Source organism: Loxodonta africana, chromosome 11 (genome assembly GCF_030014295.1).
Source record: "Loxodonta africana isolate mLoxAfr1 chromosome 11, mLoxAfr1.hap2, whole genome shotgun sequence".
Classification (NCBI taxonomy): Eukaryota; Metazoa; Chordata; class Mammalia; order Proboscidea; family Elephantidae; genus Loxodonta; species Loxodonta africana.
Window position 1 is genome coordinate 35,484,516 of NC_087352.1, and position 26,809 is coordinate 35,511,324.

The 26,809-nt window shown below is 40.5% G+C and overlaps 1 protein-coding gene across 1 annotated transcript in view; it reads left to right on the forward strand.

Annotated features, from left to right (window-relative positions):
* Positions 1-14,756: 14,756 nt before the first annotated feature.
* NETO1 (neuropilin and tolloid like 1) overlaps positions 14,757-26,809 on the forward strand; it is a 163,434-nt gene continuing 151,381 nt past the window's right edge. Inside the window, exons 1-4 of the mRNA XM_003406250.4 lie at positions 14,757-14,784; positions 16,857-16,910; positions 17,151-17,288; positions 22,643-22,891. Coding sequence (XP_003406298.1) covers positions 14,757-14,784; positions 16,857-16,910; positions 17,151-17,288; positions 22,643-22,891 — 469 coding nt within the window. The remainder of the gene's footprint in view (positions 14,785-16,856; positions 16,911-17,150; positions 17,289-22,642; positions 22,892-26,809) is intronic.

A 26,809-nucleotide genomic window follows, 5' to 3' on the forward strand; every position in this document is an offset into this window, starting at 1 on the left:
AGGCTTAAGAAGACTTTTCAGATCAGGTGTAAGGTTTCAGGTGGAATTTCCATGGCAGTTGTCTGAATGTCACAAGGAACGCCTCATTTAGATCTGAAAATAAAATTGGTTTGTGGGACAAAAGGAGACAATTGAACGTGATTTTAACAGACTATACAATCAGTGTGCAAAAACATGGCTAGCTCTATTTCTTATTTCTGAACTCAACTCTCAAGCTCTAATATTTCCCCAAAGAAAAAGAAAAAAAAAACTTAATTATTTCTTTAACTGAAAGTTTTTTTTTTAACACTATCATCTACAATGTAAAACTGAGTTCTTCACTTCCCTTCATCGATTCTAGACCAATTATTTGGTTCAAGGCTCAACATGTCTCAACAGGGGAAATCCTATTTCTGTTTTGAGAAGAACAGCGTTATTAGCAGGACCTGAGAATGTATTAGCAGGTGCTAGGCTGGTGAAGGGTGAAGGGTCAAAATATAAATATCAGTAAAAGATGTTTGATATTGGGTTCATTTCCTGTGCCTCAGTGTTTAATGGCTTAGTAAGGACACCTCAAGCAAGTACAGTAAAACCTGTGAAAGCCGAAACCTGTGTAAGGCATAAACCTGTCAGAGAAGGAAAATGCAAATATTTGCCATTAAACCAAGGGGTAGAAAAGTGATAAGACTGCACCCTGTCAAAGGCAGAAAACTTGTGAGACCCAGAAAAACAAGGCAGCCCCGTTGAGTTCCAGCTTTCACAGGTTTCCCTGTACTATTTAACTACTGGAACGTCTCCTTCAGCCTCAATAATGGCTCAGAGTGAATCAGGTGGAGATGCTGTTATTGCATCCCAGCGCAGCACCTGAAAGATCCATTCCCAGGTTCTGATGATAATTCCTCTCATCTCGAAAGAGAGACCGGACTTCCCAGTTGAGACATGCTGAGACTTGACGCCAGTAAAGTGTCCAGAATCAATAAAGGGAGGTGAGGGCAGATCCTGGAGAGGGCAAGTATCACATTGTGTGGTATCTTCCTTGTTATTCTGTGCCATCAAACCAGTTCTGACTCATAGCGACCCAATAGGACAGAGTAGCACTGCCCTGTAGGATTTCCTAGGCTATAATCTTTATGGGAGCAGATCACCAGGTTTTTTCTTCCATGGATCCCCTGGTGGGTTCAAACTGCGGACTTTTTGGTTAGCTTCAACCATTGCGCCACCAAGGTTCCTTGACGTATGCCTTAGGGAAGATAATTCTATGGTTTCAGGTAATGGGAGGCTGCTATCCTCCAGTAAGTGTGGACCATACACATCTGCTGGCTCACAGGGTTCAGGAAAAACTGAGTGTTCCAAGCTCTCAAGCACATCCACCAATGTGTCTCTACCACAGGTCTCAAGGTCCCACTTTAATATAGAGATACCATATATTGCACAAACCAGGGCACCTCGGTCCGCCTATTTCCTTTCCCAATTTTCCACAGATGAAAGCCTTAGCAACTGTGATGTTAGAACATGCCAGGGATATCGGTTTCCCAATTACCACCATCAACAGATCTGTGCCCATAAGGCCAATGAGTCACCCAAACAATAATTCCTTCCTAAGTACCTCACCTTAAGAACACCTTAGGACTAATTGTTTTGTTTGGCTTTCTCCATAAATGAACATGGAATAAGAATGTGAGTATAAGTAGTTTACATGGGAGGTTCTTCATATTTGCAGTTCCTGGCGATTGGAGATTAGGCTGATATGCATTGACATGGTAAGGCCCAAGGGGGGCACCCAAGGCCACTACCCCTCTTTTTGATATAGGAGCCTCAAGGAAGATATTTTACCGCTTTTCCTCCTTAGAAAAAAGAAAAGAATGTTCTGGAACAACCTGTATTAAAAAGGGACTATCATTTCCCTGGAAACTCTGGTGGCATAGAGGTTAAGTGCTATGGCTGCTAACCACAAAAGTCAGCAGTTCGAATACACCAGGTGCTCCTTGTAAACTCTATGGGGCAGTTCTCTATCCTATATAAAATATCCTATAGGGTTGCTGTAAGTCAGAATCGACTTGACGGCAATGGGTTTTTTAGGTTTTATCATTTCCTTAAAGATAAAACTTATCATAAAGTAAAATATAGATAATACCACCTTGTTCAGGGATGCATTTATACACTTATTCATTCACTTATGTATTTGTTTTGATGGGGAGAAAAGTGGTCAAACGGATTAGCAGATCAGTTTAAGGTTTATGAATAAATTCAAGTTTCTATTTTTTTTTCAGAAATGTTTATATTTTATTTTTTTCTAGAATTATATCAATTTCTCCCTGGTTTTCAAATTTGTTCACGTGTTGTTGTCATTCTTAGTTGCCATTGAGTTGATTCCAATTCATGGTGATCCCATGTGTGCAGACTACAACTGTGATCCATAGAGCTATCAAAGATGAGAACTTTCAGAAGCAGATCCAACAAGCCTGCCTTCTGGGGTGCCACTGGGTAGGTTTCAGCTGCCAACCTATAGGCTGGTAGTCAAGTTTTGAACCATTTGCACAACCCAGGGACTGGTGGGTGTAGTTGTTCATAATATTCTCTGCTTTGTCTTTTTGTCTCTATCTTCTCACCTTTTCGTTATTTATGCTGCTGTGTTTTTATTTCCTTTATTGTTCTTGATCATTCTTGACAGAGCCTTAGCTACCTAATTCCTTTTTTCCAAATAATTAGACTTTCAATAATCATCTAGACTCGTTTGGTCTATTTCACCGTATTTCTAGCATTTTTATTGTGATTTCTTTTTTTCTTTGAGTTTGCTATGTCACTCTATACCTAATGTTTTGTATTTTTGTATTTAAGGCTATAAGTTTTCTTCTAAATACTGCTTCATAACAGCCCACAAATTTAGACATTTATTGCCGTATTTGTCACTATGTTTTAGGTTTTGTACTTGGCCTCATAATTTTGTCTTTGATCTAAGAATCATTAGTTATTATTGTTGTTCCTGTTGTTGTCATTGACAGACTTGTCACATTAAGCTAGCTTTTGAAATTAATGTCGAATATCATTGCATTGTGATATTAAGACGTGACCTATATATTTATTCTTAGAATTTATCAGTTTTCTTATTCCATATGTTTGCTTTTAATAAATGTTTAAAATGTGTTTACTTGTGGAACTGAAATCTCTGCTTGTATCAATTATATTTATCTAATGTTCATAATATTCTCCATTTTTGATAAGTTTTTAAACTGTTTAACACATGAATTTCCGAAAAGAGTATGTTAAAAATCTTAAACTACAATTATGGTATAATAATCTTTTCCCGGTATATTTTCACTTGCTCTTTGTTCAATCTGAGACTAATTATATATATATACATACATATATATGCATACATACACATGTATACATAATATATATGTTTTATGTATATATGTATATGTTGTGTTGTTGTTGTTAGATACTGTCAAGTCAGTTCCAACTCAGGTACAACAGAACAAAACAATGCCCAGTCCTGCGCCATCCTCCCAATCATTCTTATGTTTGAGCCCATTGTTGCAACCACTGTGTCAATCCAGCTCTAAGGATCTTCTTCTTTTTCAGTGACTCTCTACTTTATCAGGCACGATGTCCTTCTCTTGGGACTGGTCCCTCCTGATGACGTGTTCAAAGTATATCAGACTGGTGTTGTTGTTGTTAGGTGCCATCAAGTCAGTTTTGACTCATAGTGACCGTAAATACCACATAATGAAACACTGCCCGGTCCTGTGCCATGCTCACAATCGTTCTTATGCTTGAGCCCATAGTTAGAGCCACTGCGTCAATCTATCTTGTTGAGGGTCTTCCTCTTTTTTGCTGACCCTGTACTTTACCAAGCATGATGTCCTCCTCCAGGAACAGATCCTTCCTGACAACATGTCCAAAGTATATAAGATGCAGTCTCACCATTCTCACTTTCAAGGAGCACTCTGGCTATATTTCTTCCAAGACAGACTTGTTTGTTCTTTTGGTAGTCCATGACATATTCAATATTCTTCACCAACACCTTAATTCAAACCTATCAGTTCTTCTTCCACCTTCCTTATTCATTGTCCAGCTTTCACATACATATGACACAATTGAAAATACTATGGCTTGAGTCAGGGGAACCTTAGTCCTCAAAATGATATCTTTGCTTTTTAACACTTTAAAGAGGTCTTTTTGCAGCAGATTTGCCCAATATATCATTTGATTTCCTGAATGCTGCTTCCATGGGTGTTGATTGTGGATCCAAATAAATTAAAGCCTTGACAACCTCAATATTTTCTCCCTTTATCATGATGTTGTTTACGGGCCCAGTTGTGAGGATTTTTATGTTGAGGTGTAATCCATACTGAAAGCTGTAGTCTTTGATCTTCTTTAGTAAGTACTTAAAATCCTTTTCGCTTTCAGCAAGCAAGGTTCTGTTACCTGCATATTGCAGGTTATTAATCAATCTTCCACCAATCCTGATGCCACATTCTTCTGCATATAGTCCAGCTTCTCGGATTATTTGCTCAGCACACAGATTGAATAAGTATGGTGACGGGATCCAACCCTGATGCACACTTTAATTTTAAACCATGCAGCATCCCCTTGCCCTGTTCGAATGACTGCCTATTGGTCAATTAAGCGTTCTGGAATCCCCATTCTTCAGAATGTTATCCATAATTTGTTATGATCCACAGTCAAAATGCCTTTCCATAGCCAATAAAACACAAGTAAACATCTTTCTGGTATTCTTTACTTTGAGCCATGATTCATCTGACATCAGCAATGACAGCCCTGGTTTCATCTCCTTTCATTGTTGACTTGAATTTCTGGCAGTTCCCTGTCAATATACTGCTGCAACTGCTTTTGAATGATCTTCAGCAAAATTTTACTGGTATCGTCTGATAATTTCTGCATTCTGATGGATCACCTTTCTTTGGAATATGTATTTCTTCCATTTGGTTGGCCAGGTAGTCATCTTTCAGATTTCTTGGCATAGACAAGTGACCACCTCCAGAGCTGCATCCATTTGTTGAAACATCTCGGTTGGTATTCTGTCAATTCCTGGATCCCTGTTTTTCGCCAATGCCTTCAGTGCAGCTTGCACTTCTTCCTTCAATACCATCAGTTCTTACTGGTATGCTTCCTCCTGAAATGGTTGAACGTCAATCAGTTCTTTTTGGTACAGTGACTCTGTGTATTCCTTCCATCTGCTTTTGATGCTTCCTGCATCATTAAATATTTTGCTCATAGAATCCTTCAAAATTTCAACTCGAGGTTTGAAATTTTTTCTCCAGTTCTTTCAGCTTGAGAAATGCAGATTTCATTATAATATTTTACTTTGTCCTCTCTAGCTGCCCTTTGAAATCTTCTGTTTAGCTCTTTTACTTCATCATTTCGTCTATTCGCTTTAGCTACTCTACCTTCAAGAACAAGTTTCAGAGTCTTTTCTGACATCCATTTTGGCCTTTTCTTTCTTTCCTCTCTTTTTAGTGACCTTTTCCTTTCTTCATGTATGATGTCCTTTGATGTCATTACACAATGCGTACAGTCTTTGTTCATTAGTGTTCAATGTGTCAACTCTATTCTTGAGATGGTCTCCAAATTCAGGTGGAATATACTCAAGGTTGTATTTTGGTTCTCGTGGACTTGTTCTAATTTTCTTCAACTTGAACTTGCATATGAGCAATTAATGGTGGGTTCTATAGTTGGCCCCTCGTCTTGTTCTAACTGATGATATTGTGCTTTTCCATCACCTCCTTCCATAGATGTAGTCGATTTGATCCCTGTGTTTTTCATCCGGTGAGGTCCACGTGTATAGTTGCCACTTATGTTGTTTAAAAAAGGTATTTGCAAAGATGAAGCTGTTGGTCTTGCGGAATGCTATCATGGGATCTCCAGCGTCATTTCTGTCACCAAGGCCATATTTTCCAACTACCAATTCTTCTTCATTTCCAACTTTTGCATTCCAATAACCAGTAATTATCAATGTATCTCGATTGAGTGTTTGATCAATTTCAGACTGAGAAGTTGATAAAAATCTTCAATTTCCTTATCTTTGGCATTAGTTGTTGGTGATTAAATTTGAATAATAGTCATATTAACTGGTTTTCCTTGTAGGCATATGGATATTATCCTATCACTGATAGCACTGTACTTCAGGAGAGATCTTGAAATGTTCTTTTGACAATGAGCAGGATGCCATTCCTCTTCAATTTGTCATTGCTGGCATAGCTGGCATAGTAGACCATATGATTATCCAATTCAAAATGGGCAATACCAGTCCTTTTCTGCTCACTAATGCCCTGGATATCTATGTTTATGTGTTCCATTTCATGTTTGATGACTTCCAATTTTCCTAGACTCATACTTTGTACACTACATGTTCTGATTATTAGTGGATGTTTGCAGATTTTTTTTCTCATTTTGAGTCATGCCATATTAGCAAATGAAGGTTCTGATAGCTTGACTCCATCCACGTCATTAAGGTCGACTCTACTTTGAGGAGGCAGCTCGTCCCTGGTCATATTTTGACTAGCTTCCAACCTGAGTGACTCATCTTCCAGCACTATATTAGACAATGTCCCAGTGTTCTTCATAAGATTTTCACTGGCCCATTTACTCAGAAGTAGACTGCCAGGTCCTTCTTCCTAGTGTGTCTTAGTCTGGAAGCTCTGCTGAAACCTGTCAACTGTGGGTAACCCTTCTGGTATTTGAAATACCGGTGGCAAATCTTCCACTGTCACAGCAAGATGAAAGCCACCATAGCAGAACAAACTGACAGCATATATGTGTACATATATATCTTCAGGGCCTTTATTTCAACATGACACATTATTTTAACTAGTGTATAACTGCATCCTTTTCCCTTATAACTTTTTTTTTTTTGCTTCAATTCCATTTGCCAAATATTAAAATTGTTCTCCCCGTATTCTTATTTGACTGGGATACGTTTTGGCAATCATTTGAGCTCAATATGCTTATAAACTATGTCAAATATATTTCTTAAAGACACCTTGTTGGAAGATCTCATTTATCTAATCAGAAAAATTCATTTCACTGAGATATTTAACCCATGTTTATTATAATTACTTTTTATCATCTTATTCATGGTCTTTTGTTACCACATTTTGTTTCTATTTTGCTTGCTTTAATTTTTAGTTATTTGTGTGAACTTCTTATGTATCTTCTATTGGATAGGTAGAATTTTCTTTTTTTTTTTAACATGAATGTTTTACATTGTTTTATTCTTATAGTTATTACTTCTAACTTATTAATATAGTTATGCTTACATTCCCTACTGGTGTCAAGGATATTAAATATTTATATTTTTTATCCAAACTAGACAAGATAATTAAAGCTTGCTTATTCCTCTGCTCTTCCTATTCTGTCCCATATACACTATATATTAATTGCTCATTTGTACAACAATGAATTTTCCTCAGGACTTTACTCACTTCTACTTCCCATATTGCAATATATCCTTCTGAAGTCATTATTCTTCTTGGTATAAAACATTATCTAAGCATTGTTTCAAATTAGGTATGCTGAAAAATACCTTTATTTTCACTCTAGACTTTAAGTGATAGTTTAAGTGTACATAAATTTTACGTTCAAAATGTTTTCTTCTTTGACAGTGTATCTCCATTGACTTTTTGTGCCCAGTGAGAGAATGAAAGAACAAGGAGCACAAAGGCTTCAGACATATGCATAAGGAAGCTATCCTGGAAGTGACTCCACAGCCCTGTCCACTTCAGCTGATGCCACATGGAACAGAAACAAGCCACCTGTCCACAACCTCCCTGACGTCTGTACTAAGACAAAGTCTTGGAGTAGTTAGTTATACTGTAATACATAACTGGAACAGAAATTAGTGCTTGGAAATGAGAAGGTACTGCTGTAAGAAAAAGCTAAAACAAGTGGCACTGCCTTTGGGACCAAGAAGAAGTAGGAGGCCTGAAGGTCTTGGGGAGACCCTGAGTGGGAGATGAAAAGACAATGTAGAAATTGTTACCAGAGGCAGGGAAAATGGCAGCATGTGTTGTATAATGGTGGAAAGTTTAACAAAACTGTCACCTGAAGTAATGTAAAAAATATAAAATATACCTAGCGCTCTGGTGAATTTAGCTAAGGAGCTTTATGGGAAGAACACCGGTGGGTTTCTTTAGCTGTATGTGATAGGGTACAACTAAAGAGAGAATAGCTAAAGAAAGACGTTTTCACCTTTCAAGAAGAATTTAGAGGAAACATAAAGCAGAACCTACTAAGTTCAAAAATAAAACTATTTCTCATTCCTAGGCACTCCAGATGGCAAAATAGTCTCAAATAAATGGCTTTAGCATAAAAGTCAAATGCAAGTTATTGCCAGTAAAATGTAGCTTCTGGATAAAGTCATATCAGGTATGCATTGGTTAGACCTTTGGTTAAGAATAAAGCTGGAACAAAAAGTTTCTAAGAATTTTATGGTGTACCTTGTAGATTCTCTCAAGTGGACAATAGGACAACTAACAGTTTTAAAGGCATTGTCACTGAATCTTAGCCCAGGGTAGAGAAGTAACTCCTTCAAAACAACTTGTGAATGTGGTTTTTATCTGATAAAGGTGCCCCAATAAGATCTACAGGAAACCCACAAAGTTTTTTAAAAAATTGTATTGAAAGAAGCACTAGGACAATGCAAGGGAGAGATAATGGGATTACTGAAAAGATCTCTCAGTTTGGCACAAAACAACTCAACTGTGTTTTATAATTGTAAATTAAAATAATCTTAACTTAGTACTATCTGATTTTAACTCAGTTCTCATACCCTGACCTGGCTGAGAATATCTAGTTTTTGTAATACCAAATCTTGGTCCCCACCCCATAGTCTTTAAGTAAAACCTAAAAATAAACATCTTTTAAAAATAAAATCCTCTGTGTACCCTATGTATGTGTAACAATTCCTTTCCATTTACTCACCAATCTACTTGAGTCAACTCATTTTGCTTATAGGGGTTTCAAAATTACCATCAGGATGTTACTGCTTTGTGTCATTTCTAACCCTCACCCCCGCCCCATCTGTCCACTGGAAAGCCTCATTGTAGAAGAAAATATAATTGTGACATCAGTCCTGTATTGTAGGTATCCCAGTAATAAATACATCATTTATTTAATTGTGAAATTAACTGTACATGACAATTAGAAAACTACTTTGAAAAATATTATTTTAAATTATAAATTTGCTAAAGTACATGTTTCTTATATTCTCGTTTTTGAAAATTATTGTAATTATAACTTTTTGGCAAAAATCTGTTGCTGCATTTACTCCTAAAATTTTTTTTTCTTGTAAATTGTTCTGCCCTGAAATGGGGGAAAGAAGCCTTTTTGAATTTCTCTTTTTGTCCTGTAAAGGGAAATGAAAAGATTGTGGTTCATTTTATTACACTTTTTTTGAGTGTAGAGAATGTATAGACAAAGAAAAACAGATTAATGACTTTGTTATTAGAAAAAAAAAAAGAGCAATGTTTTTACTCAATTTTTATTTTCATGCTCAAAACTTGTTTTTCTTTTCAAAATTTAAAAATTTTGGATTTAAAAATTCCTGTTCCACCTTGGAACCCTGGTAGTGCAGTGGTTAAGAGCTTGGCTACTGATCAAAAGGTCAGCAGTTCAAATCCACCAGCCACCGCTTGGGAATCCCATGTGGGCAGTTCTACTCTGTCTTATAGGGCTACTATGGTTATTTCCAACAAGCAAAAATCTTGGCTTTTATTATTTTCCATATCATATCTGATTTAGCAAATTTAAGTAATTTTTGCTTGCTTTCATTTATGGATGTTTTGACATGAAACATGTAGATTTATTTTTCAGTTTAACTTATGTTTTTTAAAATCTGATTAAATTTCCTTTTTTAATTGGAGAAGGTAATTGCTCTTTCCCCAAAATAATACAGTGAATTGCTGTTGTAGCATGGCACATAGTACAAAGGAGGGTCCTTTTCAGAGCAATACACCTTTCAATCTTAGGATTTTTTTAATAAATTTTCTCTAGTTTATGTTGGTTTATGGGTCCCTAGCTATTAATTATTCTGGTGATACAAAAAAAAAAAAACTTGATTTTTCCATAAGCTACTGTCAATTAAACATGAAAACCAAAAAAAAAACCCCACCAAACCTGTTGCTTTTGAGTTGATTCCGACTCATAGCGACCCTGCAGGACAGAGTAGAACTGCCCCACAGTTTCTAGAAGCACCTGGTGGATTTGAATTGCCGACCTTTCAGTTAGCAGCCATAGCACTTAATCACTATGCCATCAGGGTTTCCAATTAAATATCAAAGAGAATGAAAATAATTTCTCTAAAACTTAACCACAAATTGGTGAATCTTGGGATTACTTTTATTCCTTTCCCATTCCCCAAATTAGATATGATAATACATTGTTCATGAAGCACAACTGCCACGTAATGTGAAACGACATGAACAATAACCACAGGTCTGTAAGTACTGGTTAAATATTAATTTAGTAATTTAGTGTCATGAAAGTTCTTGCCCACGAGATGCCAACATTCTTATGATATTTATCAATACAACATAGTCATATTTCTAAGACAAGTGTATCTTATTTTTCCCTAGGCATGATCCTGAAACATACTGTTTGGTTTGAACTACAGAATTTCAAGTATTTTAACATGTCTGTTTTTTGAGGACTTTCTTCTTTATTAGGATACACTTACAGATAGTGGAAGAGAAATAGCTGCATGAGTCTTGTTTAAACCAGGTTCATATTAGAGAATTACACACCATTCTCAAGAGATTTCAGTATTGGACAGGGGATCATTTACTGATTATAGTTTCTAAAAAGCTAATATTAAATCTTGTATATTGTTAATAAGTAGGTGAAATATACAAGGTTGTTTCATAACTATGTTAAAAAATTATTATTAAGAAATAAAACACTAATATCATATGGTATGTGTCAGAGCACTGTTATATTTTTTCTTAGTAACACCACCTTTCTTGACCATAGAACACAAACTTGATGGTGGCATCAGTACTGAAGATGGATTAATGAAAGAACCTCAGTGGGACTGGCGTTTTCATATGTTTTGTAGGGGAACTGGGTGCATATGGACAAATAGTACTTGCTTTTGTACTGGAAGAGCAAACGTACAAGTCCTACACCAACTCTTTTTTAGGGTTCTGGAAATCCTGCTTATGAAGGTGTGAGCTCAAAAAAAAAAAAAAAAGCCACTTTAATGGATTCAAGTAGCTTTAATTTGGCCTAAAAAAAAATTTTTTTTTTCTCTATTACTCTCCATTTCAGTGCTCACCTTGGAGTCTCGGAGAACTCTGGCAAAGCACGTACACAGCAAATTTGTTAACTCACAAAAGCTACCAGTTTATAAAATGTCCCTTGAAATTTGACCATAAGTGTGCATAACCTTTGGAGAAGCTAAGCTTTTCCCATATGTTGGTTTTTCTCAGAAAGAAAAATTCTGTGGGTCCCATTAGGGAGGCAGCATTAAACTGAGAAGGCAGCTTGCCAAGCAAGCGGGATATGGTGGATGGGTAAAGTATGTGCAGGTGGGTGTATAGGAGAATGAATGGCATCTTCAAGGGAAAAGTCACACTGGCAGCCCCGGAGGATCAGCGGAGCTGGGCAAAGCCTCAGCATCTGCCTGGGCTGAGTCTCCTGGTCAGTTAACAGCTAAAAGACCTGAGTGCACCCCTGTCTTGGATTGGGTCCAGGCTGGGACACACTCATTTCCCCATCTTTAAAATTTGAGCAGGCATTCAACTCCTCAAACCCAGGCACTGAGCAGGTGGCCACTGGAGATCAAAGATCAAAGTGGCTGCTGTTTATGAGAATTTGATTTCAAATAAGTCACGCAAGCACACACACACTCACTGCCAGGTGATGGTGGAGGAATGACGAGGTGGACCAAAGGGTGAGAATCACCCCTCTTTCTTCCCCTGGGATTTCCTCCCTGAATTTCTTGTATCCCCTTTCCTCCTCCTGATGTAAAGACCACTTGCCTACCAAAGGTCCGCCAGTGGTGGCTTTCCTGGCCAAGTTACAAAGTCTGTGTCCTGGAAACCGACTGGACAGAGGGAAGGGTTAGAAATACCTGGGTGAGTTGATTTAGCATAATGCCAATTTTTCATTCCTCTGTCTTTAAATTGCGATTAAGAAATGCAGTCATTTCTCTTAAAGGTAGTTTTGACATTGTCCCTGTTTCACTCAAGAATTCTGACATTTTCGTAAAGAAGACATACTTCTGGATTAAAAAAAAAAATTACCAGATAATATTAATATGTCAACATTTAACTACTGACTTCTCTCAATGGCCATTTCTCAAACCCTCCCTTGCCCAGGTAACCTGGATCGAAGGCAATGTTTTATTGCCTTTTTACCATCTGTGAACCCATTTCTTAATCGGTCCCACCACGCTATCTTTGCTTCTTTTTAGCTGGGGGACTTCCTTCTCCACTCCACGGCCTCCCACCCCACTCCGCGGGCACAGGAATCGCTCCCGTGTCACACTGTTCCCAGGACCTTCTGCCTGTTTCCCTTTTGCTCCTTTTAGAAGTACGTACGTGGGCGACACGCCGGCTTGGAGACGTCCCAGGATCTCCACCCGCACGCCCCTTTCTTTTTTCTCTAGCTGCTAGCTCCTCTCACAGGCATCCTGTTCGAGTGAAGTTGGCGCAGCGGGCGGGCGCGATCTTCTAAGTCTCTCTCCTTCCCTTTCTCCCCGCCCCATCTACCTACTTTTTATTAAATGGACACACACTCGGTCCACTTCGCCCCACGGTCGAGGACTTGCGGTACCTGAGAGCTGAGGACCCACGGCGTGGTAGAAGGAGCCTTGGAGACTGCATCCGGGACCCAGGGACCCCTCTGACGCTGAAACCTCTCCTAATCCCCCATCTCGACTAGCCGGCAGGGGTCCTCCGCACTCCCGCGGCGCCGGGTGGGGAAGTGGGCAGGGCTGCGGCGGAACCCATCCTCGCGCCCGCACCCGCACGTGGGCGCCCGGCGCTGCAGCAGCAGGTGCGCCAGGGCGGGCTGCCCAGGCGCCGGCCTCTCCGCTCGCCTCTCGCCCGGCTTTCCTCCGCCGCCTTGGGGGGCGACCCCGGTGTCCGCCGCCCCGCGTCTGTCTGCTTTCTTCTCCATAGCCGCTCCTACCCCCGACACCTCGAAGCCATCATCCCCTGAAGAAGCCGGTCCCAGCGGCGGGGCGCGGGGGCCCGGGGCTGAACAGGCGGGGCGAAGCCCCTCTCCAAGGCTGGGCCTGGCAGACGCAGGGGGCGGTACCGAGGTGGCCTTGTATCCTCCCTTCGCTTTGCCCGCTGGGCCTTTCCGGGGGTATCCCAGCAAGTCGTTTCCTCCTCTAGTTGAGCGTACCCTTGCGGGCGTGCTGGAGCAGGGGCAGCCGGGGGCTGCGCCGCGGGTTTACAGCTCTGGAGTAGCGAAGGCATCCGCACGCAGCCCAGGGCTCGGCGGGCCTGTCTGGTTGGCGACCCCGTCTGCGGGCCCCGGATTCACAGCTAAACTTTACCGCCGCCTCCCCCTGCGCCCGGCCTCCGTCTCCTGGCCGAAACCCGAGGGAAGGGCGCGCTTTCGCCGGGAGGAGGGCCTGCTTCCACGGACAGACGGACCTTGGGGTGGGAGACAGACCGCACTTTGTGGCACCCATAGGCAGTGAGAAGCCTCCTCCTCGCAGACTGTCGCTGGGCCCCTCCCCTCTACCCCTGTCTCCCTCGCCGGGACTAAGTCGGGATTCGCCTGCGCCCGGTGCGCCCCTAGCCCGACTGGCCGGTGACGGCTCCCCGCCCTCCCCCCCGGATCCGAGAGGGGGTTGTCCTTGTCGCAGCCCCACTCGGCGGCGCACCAGCACTGGGTGCCGGGCCACGCGGAGCCGCTACGTCTCCCCGGAGGGGCGCGCAGCCCCCGGCGATGACTCAGGCGCCCACCTGGTAACTCGGCCGCCCCGCTCCTCCTTCTCCCCGCCCCCTCGCCCCCCCTCCCCGGTCCTGCAGACGCCCACCCGCCGATCCTCGATCGCAAGATCGGAGAGGCGGCGGAGTCGGCGAGCCCATGCCGGCGCCCTTCCCCGCGTCGTCCATGCCTCATCGGCAGCGCCCCCAAGGCCGGGGCGCTGAGGGCTGCCGGACGGCCTCCGGGGGCCGCTGCTCCGCCCCGCGGCCAGTATCGTGCGAGCCTGGGGACTGAGCACGCCGCCGTCGGTCTGCACCGGCTGGCGCCTTCGCTCTGCCCGCCCGCCCGGGGCCGCGGGGCTCCCAGCGCCCGCTCGCCTGCCGCCCAAGCCCGCCGTGTCCTGTGACAGCTGCGGCGGTGGCGATGATGCAGAGGAGGAAGGTGCCGCTAGCGGCCGAGTGATGGTGGCGCCCGGCGCCGGGCGTGCGGCTAGCGTCATGGTGGGGCTGCTGGCCTCGCCGCGCTGAGCGAGCCGGAGCGAGTCGGGGACGCGCAGCAGCTTGGTTGCCGGGCTTGGAACCCCTGTCCCCCTCCCCGCGCCCAGGGTCTGCTGTTGGGGCTCGGATCCACCTTGCACCTCCCCGCGCACGGGGTGTGCTCCTGCTGGGACTCGGAGCCCCTCTCCATATCTCTGCGCCCTGGGACTGATCCTGGCGGACTGGGAGCTCCTCTCCACCCATCTGCGCCCCGGGTCGGCTCCGGGCGGCATATTGACGTTCTCGCCACTCCATCCTCTCCCCGCCTCCGGACGCCTCCCCGTCTCTAAATGGAATTAGTGGAGCTCGGAGCCTCGGGTGTAACGCACAGACATGATCCATGGACGCGCTGTGTTGCACAGTGAGTACCTGCCCGCCGCGCGGTCCGCTCGCTGCTTGATTCCTCTCTTCCCTCCATCCCGCCCCTTTCTTGGCCGCTAGCGCCCCGGACCCTGCAATCCCGGAGTCCGGGCAGATGGAAACTTTCTGTATTGCAGCATCTTAAAGCTGGGCGTGGGGGCGGCGCGCCTTGGCCGTCACCTGGTCTGGGATTCTGCCGGGGACAATCGGCTTTTCTGGAGCCTGAAACTACCTGGGGGGTGAGCCAAGAATGGGGCTTAGGGATGGCACGTGCGGAAGGAGACCGGGAAATGGGCTCCGGAAAGGATGGGTGGAAAGAGGGAGAGCCCAGGTACTTTGCTTGAAAAGAAACATCCCTCAGCCCAGGACTTCTTGATCTCAGGGAACCCGTATTGCCACTCCAGTGGGTGCTTGAAATCCACCTGGTCCCCACGCTGGCGTGGAGGGCAGGTGCCCACCTCCACTCTGTTTTGGCCTGTAGACACCAAATGTTGCCTTAAGAGTGTGCGGTAACGTGTGTAGTGTTGAGTGCGGAGAGAACTAGAGAAAGATAGCGTCCAGGAAAAGGCAATGGAAGTCAGAAAACCAATATGTGTGGTGAGAATTTCACATTAGAAAGCAAGGATTAGAGTTTTTCCTGTGCCTTGCAATGAAGAGACCCGGCTTTGCTGATGTGTTAATCAGAGTGCTCCTTTCTAACGTGTTTCTGTCAACACAGAGAAAGCAGAGTAGAGAAACCCCCAAACGTCCAACCTGCTGTTGAAGGATGCATACCTGCGTGCTTGTCCGTGTGTGCATAGGCTTATGCAAAGTTAGTGTATATATATGTTTCTATTAAAAAGCGCACACGTTACAACAGTCACCAACGGTTTAGCGCAAAAGCAGATGGCTGATCTACAGACTTTATTTTTTTTCCTCCAGCTTGAAACAATACAGGATCACTTTACAAAGTAACATAACTGATACATCTCCTCAACTCCTAATATCAAGGTCCAAATACTTTTTTTGGCATAAAATATAAGCATAAGTTTATAAGCTCCTGCAGTGGGCTTTAGTGTAGGATATAATTTTGAGTTATATCCTCCCCCAACATTCATTTTAAGTGTAAATATGGCTATACACCTAATAGAACCTAGAGCTTTCATATAATTGGGCAACGAAATAAATGACAAAAGTAAAATAGAAGAAGAAAAGTCAGATTATGAAAACTAAGTTAATTTAATACTTTTCTTTTTTGAAGTTTTGTAAAAACATTGAGTACATCAAGAATTCATGGAAATGAGCTGGAAGTTCAGGTTTTAATGGTCCTATCAGATTTACTGTTAAATTGCACAATCGTGTCTTCTTTTTGATACAGAAAACCTAATTCATACAAAAATGTTTATAGAAATGACCTTTTTCAAAAAGATAGCCTGTTTCTGGGTAACACTAACTACTGAGTTAAAGTTAAGGTTGGAAGACATTAATTTCATTGTTTAGTACTGAGCACAATGTTTACTTGGTAATTCAGGACATTTTTATAAGGTACATTTTTATAATGCTGCTTAATGCCTCCAATTCAAATTAATCTGTTTGACTCCTTTTCCCTCCCCTGCCCCCAGGGGATTTGCCTCAATCTTCATTTTCTAAAATACAACCACCTTGGCAATGTGTTCCAATCAGTCATGGAGCCCCTTCTCATTGTTGGCTTTTCCTCTTTCTCCTTATACCTCCTCACCCTCTCTCTTCCCTGAGAGGTCACAAAGGGAAGCTTAGAAACTGGAGGTCTTGAAATCCCACTGTATGTGGCATTAATAGATTACAAGAGTGGCTCTAAGTCTTGAAGTATCTATTTGCCTTAGAAGTTTGCGTTCCATCCATTTTTAATTTGCACTATTCCCTTAAGGATTCCTATATTACCTCGTTTTGTGCATTTTGCACTTTCAAGTTCCAAGTCTCCTTGGAACAGTTAGCAGTAATAAATTTTTTCTGCTTTGATATCATTTTGTCTTTAAATTATGTTACTTTGTTTTTAAACTTGGCCATTTTGGTGTATGCTCATTTTCTTTTTCTAATTTTTCTTTTCTGTTTCAGTTGTAGCAAGTTTAATCATCCTTCATTTATCTGGGGCAACCAAGAAAGGAACAGGTATGTTTCTTTGGTAAAATGGGAGTGAAAAACCTCTACTTATTTTGTGTTTTCCTATATTTCCCATGTTCTTATTTTTCTAAACTATCTGGACATTTTATAGTGTGTCCATGTGATTGGTTTTGATGAAGACAACATGTAGAAGTTAATTTACTAATGGAAACTACAAGAATGTCCTCTCTATTTTTAGTCGTATAGAAAATTGGGTGATGGCTCATTTTTAATTTTTTTTTTTAACAGAAAAGCAAACCACCTCAGAAACACAGAAGTCAGTGCAGTGTGGGACTTGGACAAAACATGCAGATGGAGGTGTCTTTACGTCTCCCAATTATCCCAGCAAGTACCCCCCTGATCGGGAGTGCATCTACATCATAGAAGGTGAGAAGAGAGAGGGAGAGGGCTGGCGACAACACCAGACCAGTCCCAGGCCCTCTCCTGACTTGGATGGACAGTATACTTATGACATTACAAATATTGCTTTTGGAGATCATATGCAGAAATATTTCCAAGTGAATCAAATAACTGTAGAGCTGAAATCAAGCTGATAACTGAAATGATTAGTAATGGATTATGAACAAGTGGATTCTGGGAAATAAAAACAAATCAGCAGTTTTGAAAGTTTCTTTTGAATTAATTGATTTAGAGTTCTGAAGTAAGGGAATGGATGCATAGTTGGCATAATATTATCTAATAGGAAACAGTGTTTTGGAAATTAGTACTTTATTAGTTTAATAGTTATTAGAACAACATACGTGTGTGTACATATGTACACACATATGTACAAAAAAAAAACTGCCATCGATTTGATTCCAACTCGTAGCAATCCTATAGGACAGAGTAGAACTGCCCCATAGAGTTTCAAAGGCTGTAATCTTTATGAGAGCAGACTGCCAGATCTTTCCTCCCTGAGGCACTTGGTGGGTATATATTATATGGATTTCTTCAGTAATATAAAAGTACAAAGAACACATAATGTCAGAGAGAAATGTATACTCATGTATTCCAAATATCAGCTTGGTTGACCGTTGTCATTGAAGTCCTTATTCTCTCTATACAGAGAATAAACCCAAAACCAAACCCACTGCCATTGAGTTCATTCAACTCATAGTGACCCTATAGGAGAGAGCAGAACTGCCCCATAGAGTTTCCAAGGAACGCCTGGCGGATTCAAACTGTTGACCTCTTGGTTAGCAGCTGTAGCACTTAACCACTACGCCACCAGGGTTTCCTATATAGAGAATAAAAAAAAAAAACAAACAAAACAAAACCCAGTGCCGTCGAGTCGAGTATGAGTGATATAGAGAATAGCACGTGTGAATGTTCAGTGATATGGTCTGGTTGGGGACCACACGTATTGTAGGGCTTGCATATATGGAGGGAAGAGGAGCAGGAGAAGGCTGAAGAGGTGGACAATTCTAAATAAAAAAGAACCTGATATTCCATCCGTTCTATCCATGAGAGTTTGGATTTTCTGTTATAGATGCTGGCTTACCATTGAAATGCTTTAAGCAGAGAATGAATAAGGTGATATTCTGATGAGGAAGTAACTGAAGGAAAGCAATAATAAGAAACTATTGTGAAAGACCAATTAAATTCCGGTAAAGTCCTAAAGTTGGGGCTGGAGTAAAAGGAAGAAATGTGAGACATTTATGAAATTGAATCCTACTGGATTGGATGTGAAGATGTAAGAATAGGACTAGTCTAAGAATTTTAGCTTGGCAGCTTGTTAGATGGAATTGCCGTAGATGAAGAAAATAGGTTTAAAGGAAAAATAGTGTGCTCAGTTTTGGTATTGATGGAGAAGTCTCTCAAAGAGATTAAATGTATGGATTTTTAGTGTAGTGGAGTGATCTGAAAATATATACTTGTAGTTCTTAAATATAATGATTATTGTTGAGGTGGTTATCATGAATAAAATTATCTGAAGAGTTTATTTGGAGCACTATACTTCAACTTTTTAAAAAAACTACAGGTGCCGGGGCCTGCCCTGGGAATTCTGAGCTAATTGGCTTTGGATGAAACCACAGACATCATTATATTATAATAGCTTTCCAGGGGATACCAGTGGCAACCAGAATGCTGGTCTAGAGTGAGTAAAGAAAACAGAATAAAACCCATTGCAGTCGAGTTGATTCCTACTCCTAGCATCCCTATAGTGACCATATAGGACAGAGTAAAACTGCCCCACAGGATTTCCAAGGAGTGGCTGGTGAATTTGAATTGCCGACCTTTCAGTTAGCAGGGTAGAAGTTTGTAAAGTAACTTTAAGGAAAGGGCTGAGTAGGAGTAACTGGGATTGAGAAGGAGAAACCCAGAGAGTTGACCAGAGAATCAGAGAAAAGGTGTCACAGCAGCAAAGTGAGGAAAGCAGGGAGTAATGAATGTGCCGATTATTACAGCCAAGAAAAATAAGGTCAAAATAGAAATGCTTCTCTTAAGTTAGGCAATTCAGTGACTGTTAGTACCTTTAGGATGAATACTCTACTGACATGGGGAGAAGCCAGCTGGCAGGGAATGGAGGAGCAGGTGGGAGGTATTAATGGACTGTAGGACCCAAAGAGGAAAGGTGGTTTCTTTCTTTCTTCTTTTTTTTTTTTTTTTAAATCTTCTTTCTTTTCTTCTTTTAATGGGACAGATTTTACATATTTAATTCTGAATAGAATAGTCTTCTTATGGTGAAAAAAAAAAAAGATAAATTGAAAATACAAGAAGGAAAAATAATACACCGAGTGTCTTGATGTCAGACAGGTTGTAATAAATGCTTCAGGTGAAGGACCAGTCATGGAGAGGAGGGCCTGTTTTATGGATTCCTGGTGATCTGAGAACTCTTCCAAATTAGACGCAAATTTCTATCTGCCTGTGCACTATTCAGTTGAAAATGTCTGTAACTTCATTAAGTGTCCAAAGATTCTCAAAGTGTTTGAGTCCCCTTGAAAAGGAACCTCAGTTTTAGATCAAAGATGACTAACAGGAAATGTTGACGAGAAAGGGCACTGTAAATGGAGAGATTTGGAGGACAAAACAATGTAAGCTTAGGGAGTTCGACCTAGAGAGCTTCCAACAGTTCACATGTGCCGAAATCTCTCAATATTTAAAAATCTACAACAGGAAATATATGATATACTTATTTACCTTTTTTTTTTGCCCCTCTTAAAACTTAGCTAGTGGAATTTTCCTATGTGTGTTGGTTTGCTTTCAACAAGTTGGACCAAAGAAAAATGAATTGTCCATACACGATGTGGTCTACCAAAGGCCATAATGATATGGTTTCTTGAAGGAACTCAGGTTTGTTCATCCATATTGAACTGAACTCAAGTGACAATGGAGGTAAAGATGTGAATAAATGAATTACCATTAGATGGCCACACATTTCTTAATAAGGGAAAGGGGTGCAGGTGTACTGGTAGATTAGATAATATAGGTATACAAACGTAGATATAAAAAGAGAGATTTAAGTAAATTAGCTCAGGAGTGTTCTCAGTCCCCAACCCAAAGTAATTTCACATACATTGCTTACATCAAAAAGTATTATTCCTTATTCTGAAATAGTTCATTTCCTCAAAAACTTATCATCCTAGCTTATCAAAGAGGATATAGCAACTGTATGTATTCTGTAGAATAGTAATATATATGAATAGTATACCTTGGGCTAATACTTATATGGACCCAGTTTTTTAAGCATTCACCTTTTTGCTTTTGGACTGATATTTTAGGGAAGAGAAATAAGCAAACATCATTTTCCAGGTACTTTTTAAGGACATTTTTAAATTTGCAGATTTAAAAAAAACTGTATTGAATAATTACATTATGTTCGATACTACGTTTGTTGACTTTTGTGATATACATTAATGTCAAATAAAAGCATTCCTGGTTTTCTTGCAAGAGTTATTAAGCTCTCTCTACAATGTTCAGATAATCAGAGACATTTTTAGAGTTAAAAAATAATCCTTAATCTTTTAATATACATTGACCTTTAAGCAATTGATTTTCTATTTTATACTTGAGAAGCCTCAGGATTACCTTTTACTAAGTCTCTAATTTCCAGACCATCACAATTCTTAGCTCCTTATAAACATTAGACATCCATGAATGTGAGCATTGAAGTTAAAGGTGATATTAAATATACTGTAGAAAAGCAGGGCCCTGTGGTGCCGGATCTTCACTTTCGCATTTCTGGAAGGAGGTGGTCCTAGGTGAGGCCCTTTTGAGTAGCTAGGAAGCACTCAAAAGGCTTAGGAAACAGTTGTTTACTTACCAGGATCAACGTGTGTTAGTATTTTAATAACTGTAGGAGCCCTGGTGATGCACAGTTAAGACGCTGGCTGCTAACTGAAAGGTTGGCAATTCTAACCCACTCAGCACCTCCACGGGAGAAAGACCTGGTGATTTTCTGCCATAAAGATTACAGCCTAGGAAACCCTATGGGGCAGTTCTACTATGTCGCATGGGGTTGCTATGTGTTGAAAATTGACTTGGCAGCACCTAACAATAACAACATGGTCATTCTGGGGGTGTCCTGGCTGAACTTGAGCTGGAATGCCAGAATTTTAAACTGTTTTGGCCATGTCTGGGGAAGAATGGGAGAGCATTAGCCAATGCACCCATGTGGTGGTGGTGGTGCAGTGGGTAAGAGCTTGACTGCTAACCAAAAGGTCGGCAGTTCAAATCCACCAGTCACTCCTTGGAAATCCTATGGGACAATTATACTCTGTCCAACAGGGTTGCTGTGTGTTGGAATCAACCTGACTATAAGAGGTTTGGTTTTTTGGTTAGCCCTGTTGAGCTCTTCCATGATTCCTTACAGAGCTATAAAAACATTTGTGAAGATAAATTCATTTACAATTCACTCAACAAAGAGTTTTTGAGAAATTCTCCAGGGCAGCTATTGAGCTAAGTGCTGAGGAAAGAAGATGAATAAGATATGGTTCTTGTCTTACCTGTGTAGGTTTAGACGGGAAGTTTTATTTAAGAAAGAATATCCTTGGTAAACAGTAGTTAATAAATTGGAAGTATATGGATATTCATGATAGCAGGAAAGTAGGAAAGCTGGAAAAGGCATGGTGTTTTAGAAGAGCGTGACCTGTTTGAAGTGTCTGAACTTATGCTGTGTATGAGAAGAGAATAAGAAGACATCGAAAGTGGGTCGTATCAAGTCATATGTCAAGTTAAATGTCTGGATCGTTATCCTGTAACTCACAGAGAGCCAGTGAAGAAGCTTAAACCTGAAAGTGATGTGATCAGATTTGTATATTTGAAAAATCCCTCTTCATATTTTTGTCTGTGCACTTTGATATCCATTTGGGGCTCTTTGGATGGCTGTAGAACTCTGTGCTGAATGATTCTCAAGAGGTTTCTGACCTTACACTTGGGTTCTTCTGCAAATATGGGGAATGTCACAGAAAGATACCCCTCTGCTTTCCAAACCTGGTGGGGCAGTCTTTCACAAGAATACTGTGATTAGCTAATAATTTATCAGACATGGAAATGGTCCACTTACTCGCAGAATATTAGTTTGTGCAACATCACCGGTTGTAAGGACCCTTTAGACATTCTTACGGAGATAGTCGACCTGAGAATGCTGATGATTGTATGCTTCCTTTGCATCTCCGTGCATGTCACGCTCAAAGTTCCATAGAAAGCATACAGATACATCCAAAATAGCACCAGAAAAATCAAACTAAAGCTTTAAAAAGTGGCCTTCTAAACATTTTCTTTCTTTTTTTTTTTTCCAGCTGCCCCAAGACAGTGCATTGAACTTTACTTTGATGAAAAATACTCTATTGAACCTTCTTGGGAGTGCAAATTTGATCATATTGAAGTTCGAGATGGACCTTTTGGCTTTTCTCCGATAATTGGACGTTTCTGTGGACAGCAGAACCCACCTGTGATAAAATCCAGTGGAAGATTTCTATGGATTAAATTTTTTGCTGATGGAGAGCTAGAATCAATGGGATTTTCAGCTCGATACAACTTCACACCTGGTAAGTGGGGGCTGGTTTTTTTGCTAATGTCTTTTTCCTTACTGGGTCTTCTGTCTTCATACTACAAAAGCTTTTGTAAGGTAATATTATAATTTTTTCAAAGGCTTTTCCTTTTCTATTGAAAACCAAACCTAGACTTTTCATAAATTCTGAGAGGAAAAAAAAAGAAAGTATCTCCTGAAAACTTAGCCACGTCCAAGATAAAGTTCAGTGACTAACGAGTCTACATGGTCATCAGCAATGCAATTAATTAAATGGACATTTATTATTCTGAAATATGTAATTTGAGAGACAGACTGTAATAAAGAAACTAATTATTCGTAGAATCCCCATAAACTTGAAAGGGAATTATTGTAGTGTAAAATGTATCCATCAAAATGTTCTTTGGAGAGCTTGAGTGAAAAGTCCGTTCGTTCTGGAAATTATAATAATTTTTGAAGCAAATGGATCACACTAAAAAGCAGCCTAATCTCTTTTGAGAAATGCAGACTCCTAAGGGTTTTGATGAAAAGAAAGCTGAGACCCACCAGAGCTACGTATTCATTTGCAAGGCCTGGCAGACGTTATTGATGATTATAAAATTATGTATTCCACCTCAATTTTCCTTTTTAACCTGCTAATATGAAAAAGGGGCCTGTGATGTTTACCGGCTCATTTTATGATGAGTTATCATTCATTACAAGAAAAACAGATTATCAACATTTTTAAACTTTAAGGGTACCACACCACATCAATTTGAGATTTGATGAAGGAAAGTCATTTTATTTTTAGTGGAAAAATTACTCAAATTACATAAGGTACATTATTTATATATACTTACTTTTTTCATTTTGCATATATTGTTTCACTTTGGTTATATCAGGCAATAGGAGAATTTGTAATGTGTGTAAAAAATTTTGAAATTGCACTTCCATGTTACAGAAGTAACATCAGAGTAGGGCTATGATGCTCTGATCAAAAAATAAGTTTTAAAAATAAGTAACAGAAGATTATTGATGGTTTTTATTATGACATTATGGTGATGTTACATAAATCAGATATCAGCTATATTATATGTATTAACTTTTAGTGTTGGGAAAATTTTGTCAATATCACTAAGGAATTTTTAATTACGCTTTGCTAATATTGGCCTACTCACAGAAATCATGGATTTGACATGTGTTATGAAACTCATTTGATGTATTCCAAAAAGATGTGAAGATATAAATTTTCCTGTCAGATAATTAGTGCTCCAGCTGTGAATGGAAATACATGTTTTATTCTTAACTGATACTTTTGAGTATACTCAGGACCTGAAGGTAGTACCAATATCTTGATTTTCATTTTTAGAAATTAATTTATAAATTAATTTTCCACCTTGTGTTTGGTGATGGTCTGAACACTAGCTAGGATTTAAAAGCTTGACTCTATAAGGAGTGCAGAGTCAACTGACATACTTCATCAGATAAGCAATGCTCTCCACATCTCCGCCTCCTCTTGAAAAATGTAAATGATCACACTCAGTCTGCTTTCCTAGGTTATAGAAAACCATTTTCTTCTTTAGCATTTTTTTCTTCACTCTTTGCCCTCCACTCAGTTCCAACTCACGGTGATCCCATGTGTGCAGAATAGAACTGCTCCATAGGGTTTTCAAGGCTATGGCCTTTCAGAAGCAGGCCTGTCTTCCAAGGTGCCTCTGGGTGTGTTCATATGGCCAACCTTTTGGCTAGTAGTTGAGTACTTAACTGTTTGTGCCACCCAGGGAAAAGCCACTATACTTTATAGAAGGAAACATTTTATTACAAGAAACAACTGAATTTGAAGGGAACATGAGGAGATGAAAGCATAAATTGAGGGATGAGCTAGAGATGGGCTGAGGCTTCTGTTTTTTTCTTAGATAATGGAGAGTGAAAGGTGCTGGGAAATCTGCAGTTGGCATATGAGGGAAAAGTAGCACCAAACAAAGGAGACTTGGAAAAAGTTCCCCGACTACAGATGTTGACACTGTATGGTCCAAGATCATGACTTGAGAGGCATAACACTCCATAGCTCATTTCATAGAGAGACAAGTTGGCTTTAGTTGCAATTGTGGCTTATTTTTTACTTAGTAGTATGTTCCCAGTGATGATTATGGGAAATTGAGGGGCGAGAGTTCCTTAGGTCAACTTAAAGATGTGAAATACAGTATACTGTGAAATATGCACCAGTTGTCCACATCCCGGAGATGAAGGCCCGCTCACCAGATCCCCACAAATAGACTCCAGCATATTAGAAGCACTGGCTTTGGAATGAGACTCGACTTCCTGTCTTGCTTGCTGAAAATGGTGGACATAACCTTGACCTTTCTCAGCCTCATTTCCATGAGAATTCTTTGAATCACACAGTCCCACTTTGTTTGGAAAGCAAAGGCACATGGGTAGCCAGATGATAGTCAGAAGATTGCATAGTGAGTGTGGAATCCAACTGCTGAAAATTATGTAACTTCCATGTTTAATGGCATCGAGATAAGGTACTTGGTGCTTCATCTCCCCAGCATGGGTAGTTTTTTCCCATGGTGCTCTAGGTCCCAAATGGTCTCCAGCTTCCTTGTCTAAGTCCATCTTACCTGATTGGCAAGTTAATTGGTGTCAGCTTTTATCTCCAAAATTAAATTTCTTAATACCTGGCTCCCTTTTACTTCTCCTTTCTACTCAACTTAGGAAAAAAAGAATAGCCTTTTAATCATAGGCTCCTGTAGTCACTTGTATCTGTGCTTTGGGATGGGTGGTTTATGGGAAATAGCCAACTGGAGGTAATGTGTGGAGATGGGGGAGAGCAGAACTGGAGAAGATACCATGCAAACACATTTCAGAAGGTTCTTCCAGGTCTCCTGGCATATTCTGAAGATTCCTCATTTTTTAGTTCACTGATTGTGGTTATTTTTGGATACTGTGTTATTACCCAGGACTATAGTGCAGTGATGAATCACCTAAGATTATAGTCTTGCATGAAAAACAAGTATTGCGAGATGGAGGAAGAGCCAGGGGGAATCCAACTGGTTCAGATCCTAGGGTCTGCGAGAACAAAGGGCGGTGTGAGGCTTTTAAAGAAGGGTGCAGGGAAGGAGAATCCTGGGGCGGGGGTCCTGCTCAATACCTATGGGGAGAACATCTTCTCCTGAATAGATGCAGCTGTGTCGTGGGGTTTCCTCTTCAGCATTCTCTCCCACTTCTGAGAAGAGAGATATGTTCAGAATCACTGAAAATGTTCAGTTCCCTGATGCCAAACTTGATCATCCACAAATTCAACAAGAAAACCTAAAGTGCTCAGTGTAACAGAAGCATGTTCTTTTTTTCATGTTAATAAGACAAACTTGTTTTTCTCAAAAAACTGAAGGAACTTTGTCACAGAAAAACAAATGATTAGAAAACAATTTTTCAGTAAAAGCATTTTGGTAATACTGGAATGGTATAAACCAAACTCATAACAATAGCTACCCTATTGGGAAAAGAGTCAGAGGTGTGGAAGATTCGAAGACGCCATGATGGAGGTAGAGTGAAAATTGCCTCAGCACTATCTGTAATGCTTTTGTTTTTATAATGGATACTGTAATTTTTTTATTGTATAATGAAAAATAAGGTAAAAAACACAAAAAAAGAAAGTACTATAGCTGGGAATTTTTTAAATGAATTCTTAGAAGAGGGGGCTATCACTTCCCCATATTATGTAAAATTTTGTACTCAAACTAAGAATGCCTTTTAAGCAGAGTATAACTCTTCCATCTGACTGTCTTGCCTCAATTTTCTTTGCCATTTTAAAGCATAAACTAAGGACAAAAAATAATTAATAGTATCTACTATGCTCCCAATTCAGGTTGCTGGACTCTTGCGGGAGGTAATCCTTCCAATCTCCTTAGTAGTTTATTTCCTGATGGTGAGATTGTCTTGCACATACAGACAT